The 9,302-nt window shown below is 38.0% G+C and overlaps 1 protein-coding gene and 1 non-coding gene across 2 annotated transcripts; one reads left to right on the plus strand and one right to left on the minus strand.

Moving 5' to 3' along the window:
- Positions 1-1,864: 1,864 nt before the first annotated feature.
- On the minus strand, positions 1,865-7,178 carry LOC117418521 (small ribosomal subunit protein uS5). Its single transcript, XM_034926085.2, has 8 exons — positions 7,155-7,178; positions 6,415-6,549; positions 6,158-6,247; positions 3,054-3,161; positions 2,797-2,970; positions 2,541-2,700; positions 2,178-2,269; positions 1,865-1,976 (listed from the first exon to the last, which is right to left on the minus strand). The coding sequence occupies exons 2-8, from the start codon at positions 6,544-6,546 to the stop codon at positions 1,896-1,898; spliced, it is 837 nt and encodes a 278-aa protein (XP_034781976.1). The 5' UTR covers positions 6,547-6,549; positions 7,155-7,178; the 3' UTR covers positions 1,865-1,895.
- Positions 7,179-7,787: 609 nt separating this feature from the next.
- LOC117418650 (small nucleolar RNA ACA64) lies at positions 7,788-7,914 on the plus strand. The gene has a single exon (XR_004546840.2). It is a non-coding gene; the product is annotated as a small nucleolar RNA ACA64 (small nucleolar RNA).
- The last annotated feature ends 1,388 nt before the right edge of the window (positions 7,915-9,302 follow it).

The raw sequence follows: 9,302 nt of genomic DNA on the forward strand, positions 1-9,302 counted from the left end.
GGCTCCAGGTCCTTGCGGCTGGTATGCACGAGGAGCGACTGGAAACAAGAGCAGACAGTGAGTAATCCTGTACACTGGCAGTCCTGACCACAGGCTGATACCTATTGCAAGAGTCCTTGCCCTTTCTGGAGTGCTAGGACACGCTTCTTGGTCGCCATGACACAGCCCTTCAGCATGAGGAAATCGCTGACTTCCCCGTAATTGTTTTCAGCTCTTAAACAGTTGGAAGATTTCAAGTTAACAATAAAATTGTATGCAACTTGAAATAATGTAACCTGAAATGTTAGGGTGCTTGAGGGTACCCCAGATCAAGAGCAGATGCAAGGCAGAAACACGTGGAAATTAAGAATCATGACATTGTACCCCCAAAGGTATCATATCATTTTAAACATCAAATTATATAGACCACTTGATCCCAAATCTTTAGACAAGGTTCAATTTAACTTCTCCCTTGTTGTAATTATCGTGGTAGATCATTAATGCCATTTGAAGTCTCAACCATCTTAAACAAACCTTGCCTGTGAGTTAACATAAGCAAAGTGAATCAGGAGATTGTGAAGCAGCTGGGGGCCTGTCAGCAGAGGGAGGGGAACAGCTATCTCCAGAACTGTGACAAGGAGATGAACCACTTGACCCCTTTATGAACACAAAGGTACTCTGGTACAGCTAGAAATTGTAGGACACTGAGCACAAGCGTGTCTGGTATTTATTTCTGGAGCAAAGTGAATTTTAGATTTTTTTTTTTTGTAGGGCAAGGTCTTGAAACTAGATGAGCTCTCCTTGTTGCGCTTGTGTCCCTATAGAATATAAATTTGCTTCCATCTTGCCTTTCAGACTGGGGATCTCTGAGTTTATGGTAGTGCCCAGAAAAGCTTGATGAAACAGAAGCACAGAATGATTGCTGAGAAAAGAAGCACCTGCTGCTGAAGCCAAACATGAACTAGTACTTCAAGATTAACACGTGGACCTAGCAGAAAGTCATTCAGCTTTTTATTGTTCAAATGTGAACAGTCCTGGCAACAATGTATTAATGTAAAATAAAAATCTTTATTTGGAAAAAGGGTGCTTGTAGCTTAAATACTTAAGTGTTTGGATGATGCATAGATTGAAATGTTGACACACAAAATCTTGACTGAGTATTCAAATGTCCTTCCTGTTCCCATACTTACCACCCTGGTATAATCCCAATTTACAATTTTTACAGGGGAAAATTAAATTGGTAATACAGCATATTTTTATGAATATTCCAGTAGAACACAAAAGTTGATGCAACAAATATTTGTTGTGTATACAAGATTTAAACTGCAGTTGTAGGTGAATCTTGAAAAAACAATGTCCAACCTAGAATAAATCACTAATCTGAATAAGAGCATGTAGCCTTTTAAAGCAAACTTCTGCCAGTTTCAGTACAAGCACCACGGATGATTGGAGAATTATTGCAACAAAATGCCAAATTAAGTTAAGCAGTGACAGCAAAGATGCTATCCCTGTATTTGGCAAATTCACTACTAAGCAAAACTTTGTGTGCAAATAGCACCCTGGATTACAGAATTTTAGTCTATAGCCACTTAAACATGTAAAAAGATTGCTGTTCTTAAACAGTTTGTAAACTGTAAATAGCCAGTTCATGATTTCTCCACGCAATGTCCAAATTGTATTTGGATTTCATTTATTTTTTTAATTATATATAAAAGTTACTGGCATACAATTACTACTTCAGAAATGAAAATGTATGATGCTCATAGCATTAAATTATTGCAAAGCCAATTTAAATGCAAGTTACTGCAAATGAAATTTACAAATTTGTATGGGCAAGTTATGTGGCATTGGAAGGTACAGTGCAAAGTAAATACACACTACAGTATTTCAGTTAAAATATTTATTTTCCTCAAAGTTTAAGAGGTTGGTGGAACAGCTTCCTGGGTCCTCTGCACAGAAACCCTGGTGTGGGTCTTGGCCAAGTGATCGGTGAACTCCTGCAAAAATAAAACATTACATTAGCACAATATGGATCAAGTCTGTAGACATCTTTTAGAACAAGACTAGCTATATTAAAAAAAAAAAAAACTTATCAATTTAAAAATGATATTAAAAATAGGCATATAGATTTATTTGGCCGACACCTTCATCCAAGGAGACTTAAAGAACCATGGAGGGACATGAACCCTCAATCTTACTTGGTAGGGAGACTTGGCAAAGACAGTCTCCTTCCAGAGATCAGGGGTCAGGTAGCTGTAGGTCTTGGAGATGGCATCAAAGGTGGCCTTGGCTGTAGAACAGACAGTACTTGGTTAAAAGATCTAGCATGTAATATTTAACACAGAAAAACAAACTTGATAAGACATGTAGAGCTCAGAAAAAGGAACAGGAAGACCATGAAGAGGTTAACCTGCCGTGCATTAAGATGCTCATTTACTTTCTCTCCCGTTTAAAGACAGTTATACCACAGTGCAGGCATATCTGAGCAGAGCTGAGAGATTGAAAACATCCATCATTATCAATGAAGTCAGGCACTTTCAGGCCTTGTAGTCCAAACTCACCAAAGTTGCCCAGCGTGGCTGTGCAGCCTCTGGCTGAAGTGTAGCAATCATCAATACCAGCCATCGTAAGCAATTTCTTCGGTACTGGGGCAGATACGATGCCAGTACCACGGGGAGCAGGGATCAGACGCACCAGAACTGAACCGCAGCGACCAGTCACCTGATGCACAAGACAAGCAGGTTATTAAAAACAGGAAAGGAATGAGCAATGATCACACCAACAACTGATCTTGTTAGATTAGGCATTACTTCCTACCTTGCAAGGTACGGTGTGGGGTTTGCCAATCTTGTTACCCCAGTACCCTCTCCTTACAGGGACAATGGACAGTTTAGCCAGGATGATGGCTCCTCGGATTGCAGTAGCAACTTCCTTTGAGCACTTGACACCCAGACCAACGTGGCCGTTATAGTCCCCAATGGCAACAAAGGCCTAACACAAAAGAAGTTTAATGTTATATGAAATACAAAAAATCAAAAGCTTCAAGAATGTTGATGACAACATTGTACACATACCTTGAACCTGGTTCGCTGACCAGCCCTGGTCTGTTTCTGGACAGGCATTATCTTAAGGACCTCATCCTTCAGAGAGGACCCCAGGAAAAAATCAATAATCTCAGACTCCTGGAAGAAAGTAAACAAATGAAACCAAATTAAAACAAATTTCCAAACACATGGGATTACAAATCTGTTACTTGCTACAAACCAGTAACACACACATGCAGGACTTAACCCTCAGAGTACTACAGGGCCGATGATCGGCCCACGGAGGTGTGCTGCATGAGGACTAAAGGGCCGATTATCGGACATAGATCTGCCCTCCCATTTGCTCTTATTTTTTTATTGGTCAAATTTTACCTAGCAACAAACTGTGCCGAGCAACAGCAGAGGGCTTTGGTGTTAATATTAGCCAATTTAAATGGTTGTGAAGCGAACACCTTTTTTTTTATTGGTTAAAAAGAAAACCCTGTCTCCTAGGCTAGCTGAGAGTTGAGAAATGGCGGATTAGAGAGTTTAAGCAATTCGGACAGAGAAAGGTTTTACGGCTTCTGAGGCTGATAAAACGTATAATTGTTTGGGACTGTATAGCTATGTGGATAGTGATGACAGTGATTTAAAAGAGGAGGAGGATTGAGAACAGGAGGATGACGAGGGGGATGAAGAGGATGAAGAAGAGGCGGAGGATGTGGCGGGAGGTGACGACAGTACAGACAAAGACGTGCCTTTAATTTGGTTGCTGAACAAAAACTTCAGAGTCCCGATTTGGACCCGTAACAGAATTGCCAGAACAGAAAATAACATCGAACATAAAGTATACATAGGTTAGTGACTTCACCAAATTGGCTTTACAAACCACCGAAAAAAAAAAAACCACTGATTGCAAAAGCCAGGACTTTACAGAGAACAAGCTTCCGTGCCAATTCAGATGTCTCCACAACTCAAAGTTGCATGCAATAATAATAATAATAATAATAATAATAATAAGTAGTAGTAGTTTTGCATATGCTTTATATTTAATTAACACTTATTTGTGTTGGTATACATGTTGTACAATCTTATATAAAAGAAAAGGCTTTCGAGGGCAAGTACGTTTACTGTGCGGTTCCGATCTGTTTGTACAGATAGATGCGTTGCTTGCAGAATTGAATATATCTTTTGATTCATTGTTTGTAAACATCTGTGGTTTTTTACATTTAAAAAAAAAAAACATTCTAGGGATTTATATGTCGTATTTTGAAAGTTTATGTGCATGGTTGGTTTTGAAAATAACTGATGTTTTGATGATAAAAATACCATTTGTATAACAAAGGTGTCTTTGCCAATACATATTTCTATGTTCAGTCCAAAAAATATATCAACAGAAAGAACAAAAAACTTCAATGTCTTCCGTTTCTTGTGATATATAGGTTTCATACAATATATATATTTTTGGGTGTAAAATTAAGTAATTTGCTACACTATCCCAAGCGCTGTTATTTGCGTGCGACAGCTGTAGTCCTGTGGCGTAGAGCACTCGCCGTGACGTAGTACTCTGAGGGTTAATACTTTCAACGTTTACCTTGCTATTTAAATAAAACTTTACAACCATGACCAGCGGAACAAGAGAAAGAAAGCAAGCGAGTGGGGTTAAATAAATTTAAGAACCACCAATTTATTCGCCGGTTATCGAGGTCAAAAATTGCCAACTAAAAGCACAGCAAAACCATCACACAGTGATGTAATTTAACCCCCCCCCCCCCCCCCCCCCAAGAGTTGTTACTGAAGATAAGTCTCCAGTGGGGCCGTGGCTCGGAGGATCAGCTATATTCCAAATCATTCAACAGGGAGCCTAATGGACAAGCTTGTCTACAGAATTTAATTGAAGAAAAACTACCACCCCACCCAAAATTGTTTGTTTGAAGCTTTAAAAAAAAAAAAAATATATATATATATATATATATGTTATATTTCTATGGCTTCTTTTTAGGGTCTTTAACATTATAGTATGTAGAAAGGTGTTGTGTCAGTAGCAAATATCTGCGCTAAGGATCACATGGCAACTGAATTCTCAAAATTGCTCGCAGCTTTTCGGGCTGCTTGGCGAGGGGGAACTAAACCTTCCTTTGAATTAGTCTGCTGGCCCCAGATTTGTATGGAACAACCACACTTCATGGCAAATGTTGCACGGGTTATTTATTAATATTGTTGTAAGCAAATCCTTTATGTCCTTTGTGTTTGCAATGACAGTATGCAGAGGAACATGCAAGTGGCTTCCTAGCAGCCAAATCGCTGCATCTACTACGATTCATGTAATTATGCAACTTCCATGAGTCTTTACAACCAGTCAATTATTGGTGAATATAAAAAAAATATTGAATTGCAGGTCATTTTTAAAAAAGTGCATCAAAAGAATGTGGAAATTGACAGACAATTGTTGATTGTTCAACTGCTTTCATTTGAAGCAAACAGTGACTTCAATTTAAAGTCATCTGTTGCCACTGAAGCGCATTAACAGAATACTGCTTACTGCATTTTTTGATCAACGATGTGTTGGAATGGGGATTGGGAATTGATTTTAAAAACAGGAATTGACCCCAAACCAGGGAATGATAAATCAAATGCACCTTTGCCAGGAAGCGTGGATATTTCAAAAGGATAGCAGAACACACAGAGCTCAAGTTCAGAGCTATTAATTAATGCATTTAAGTCCCTGTATATAAAAAAAAGGCCAGTGTATGAGTGTCATAGCAATAAAATGGATAATTTAAACTAGCAAAAATACACTTCCTGCTGGCCAACCAAACCACCAAACGCATTTGTGTTCTTTAGGAGGCTTGGGGGTCCAATGGTTAAATAGGGCTTGATACCAGGAGATTCAAATCCCCGCTCTGCCACTGACTCGCTGTGTGACCCTGAGCAAGTCACTAAACCTCCTTGTGCTCTGTCCTTTGGATAAGACTTAAAACAGAGAACCTATTTTAAGTGACAATGCAGCAGCAGTTGTGATGCATCGTTCACCACCAAGTCTCTAATCCACAACTTCTCAGATTAGTTCATTGATAGACACTTAGTGCGCATACCACCCCTACCTCTGCCAAACCTCTCCAACGTCTATACTATAAAGCAAAAAGACCATTTACCTTGATAGGAAGAGAGTACAGATAAATCTCCTCCAGAGACTTGATCTTCATGTCCTTGACAAGGCGACCCAGTTTGGTCACAGGCACCCACTGCAGGAATAAATTTAAATTAATAAATAAACAGCCACAAAGTGAATTTAACCAACTGACTTCTAGGTGACATCTGATTGTCATTCACAGAATTGTAAAAGTGTTGAAATACAAAATACATACTGAAAAAAACCCAGTCAAAAAAACCCTGGTAATAAAACACTCGCCTCCTTATCGTCGGCCTTGCCGCGGGCACCACGGCCTCTCCCACGACCCCTGCCACGGCCTCGGCCGCGTCCCCGGCCCCCACTGCCAAAGCCACCTCGGAAACCTCCTCTAGCACCGGCGTCGTCCGCCATTTGCTGCAGGAGAGAGGATAAAGTCAGACAAACGCGCTAGCATGAAGACGTTTAACACTAACATATATTCTAGTTAGAACACGTACTATATTTTTATATTAACTGAGTAGGAGATTAGGGCTTCCTAGTTCTACCGAAGAAATATAGCCGATGCAGGCCACTTTTACATTATCATAACTATTACTAAATATGTGACAAGTCACAAGGAGCGTGCATAGTAAATACCTGTCAAGCCATACCCAACCCTGTCTTACAGTGCAACTTAAATCTCCTTCTAAAATGCAAACACTGTCACAAGTGACCTTCGGCATTAAAATCACCTTTGTCTACTCAATAGTTTCATGTTATGATAGTTAAAATCACAGTGTAGAACCCGTTTTACTTTATTATACTTCACAATCTACAACGAGGCCTACATTTTGCACTCTGTGCCTAGGCGGCTCATCAAATGTCACTAACAATAACATTAACGTAAATATACCATCAGTGAGACATGTAATCATGATTATATAAGGACTAGACAAATATATCCCTATAGATATTAAGGATGTTTAAGATTTTTACAGGATTACCGCCCATCCTGTTTCCCAAACAACACCACTACTTACGTGATCTTTTTATTTAAGAAGGAAGAGCAGCAGCCGCGCTGCGTTTATAAAGGGCCCGGCAGCTCGCGAGACTTTGCACAGCCCTGTACTCAGAATAACCTATACTTTATCGCCGTAGCTAATACAACTCTAAACTGTTATTCAGGTTTGGGGTGGCAAAAGAACCTTCTGAACGAGACAGCACCCCTAACAGTGAATATTACATAAACATATATTGACTGTTAGCGGATGTTTTTAGATTAGACAGATTCAGGGTTAGAGACGCGACCCCCACACTGAGTATAATTATATACTCGTAGAAACAAAACTCTTACAATTATGTGCTATTCATATTTTGAGGACTTTCACGCAGAGGTAATAATGAACCAATATTGTACTTTTCTGGAAGTTTATAAATCCTTTTAGACCACGTGGCTTGCATATTGAATCACGTTACAAAAAGCATGTGACTTGAATTGGCGGGAATAAATTGTGTGTGTGTGTGTGTGTGTGTGTATATATATATATATATATATATATATATATATATATATATATATATATATATATATATATATATATATATATATGTGTGTGTGTGTGTGTGTGTGTGTGTATATATATACTATTAGAATTTCTTGTATTACCTTTCTGACACACTGAAAATTCCCTCGGATGTTTTAGTTGTCCTTAGTAAGATAACTGTGCCTACATGAAAATGGTACATTAAGCTTATTGCCCACTTGTTTTGTGTGGTGATTAAACCCATGTTCCTACACTTTTGATGTCAAAATTAGTATAATTTGATATCCATTTATAATAAGATACAGCAATCATTTAACTCGCATATCGGTACCAGAGAGGTTTAAATAAATAAATAAATAAAATGTACTTCCTCTCTACAGAAACGGTCTAATCTATTTATATTTTGTCTCTATTTCCAGGTGGTGTGGTCAGACTTTAAGGAAGATGTTTACTACAACGTGTATATAGATAACGAAGAGCCACACAGAAAAAAAAAGAAAGAACACGTGGGAGTTTATTCTATAGTCTATTTTATTGCATAATATAAATACAGTGAGCAGGTCGACACAAGTATGGGGATATGTTTGTTTATGATTTTAATTGGGTTCTAATGACGGGTTTATAAGAATATGCACACTCGTGTGGTATGTAGGTGTGACCCTAAGTGTTCCAGAAACTCAGGTTACAGTTGGTGTCACAACAGCAGTTTGTAGAAACATTTAGAACGGTTACAGTAATTACTCTAAAATGAAATGTCATTGTTTGCACATTATTATTATTATTATTATTATTATTATTATTATTATTTATTTCTTAGCAGACGCCCTTATCCAGGACGACTTACAATCCTAAGCAAAAACATTTCAAGCGTTAAGGAAGTTCCACAACATACATCTTGACAGTTAGGAATAATTGAAGAGTGGGAGAACACTCCAGTAACTGGTTGGTGTTTTGTGTCACCACAAGAAAATTACTTTTGTATTTGAAATACTTTTCATAAGATCCAGGAAATCTTGCCTCTAAAGAGATTAAGTGTAGTCACAAATCCATATTGAGGTTTAGAATATGCATCACAAATACCCAAACTCTGACTTGGCAATTTGTAAATAATGTGTGTGAATTGAGAGCTAATCCCGTTTTGTAATTGTTTGGTCTGACATGTGGATTGTGCAGACTGGTTTATACTATGTTTAATAAAATAAATACATTTTTAATGCCTGTAAAGATGTTTTTAAATTATTTCAAAAGTATCTACATAAGCTTGTTCAGTCCTCCTCGGACAGTGCCTCCCCACATTTTATATTATTGAAAACGAAAAAGTAATACTGGTTAATATATTTTTTAAATGTAGTCATTCCAACAGAGTTAGGAAAAGGATGGGACAGCCAGATTACATTTCCCTCCCCCTGAACAGTGAACACAAGCAGTAGAATGAGCACAGATTATTTATGTGAATGCTAGATTCTTTAATAATATAGCTGGCTGTAAAAAAAAAAAAAAAAAAAAAAAAAAAAAAGTTTGACAAATGTGTCTTCATAATGTAGAAATTATTAAGTTATTAAGTATTTGTTTCACATTAGAAAGCGGTTTCATTTAATGGCGGCTTTGAAGGTGAGCTGTAATATGTATTTAATTTATAACACC

The sequence above is a fragment of the Acipenser ruthenus genome, chromosome 13, assembly GCF_902713425.1.
Source record: "Acipenser ruthenus chromosome 13, fAciRut3.2 maternal haplotype, whole genome shotgun sequence".
In the NCBI taxonomy this organism is placed as follows: Eukaryota; Metazoa; Chordata; class Actinopteri; order Acipenseriformes; family Acipenseridae; genus Acipenser; species Acipenser ruthenus.

What these genes read in the sequence shown, in the direction of transcription:
- LOC117418521 (XM_034926085.2), bottom strand. Translation starts at nt 6,546, where the DNA reads ATGGCGGACGACGCCGGTGCTAGAGGAGGTTTCCGAGGTGGCTTTGGC. An exon ending in GCAAGGCCGACGATAAGGAG is followed by an intron (nt 6,248 to 6,414) that starts GCGAGTGTTTTA and finishes TTATTCCTGCAG; the next exon opens with TGGGTGCCTGTGACCAAACT. An exon ending in GTCAGCGAACCAGGTTCAAG is followed by an intron (nt 2,971 to 3,053) that starts GTATGTGTACAA and finishes CTTTTGTGTTAG; the next exon opens with GCCTTTGTTGCCATTGGGGA.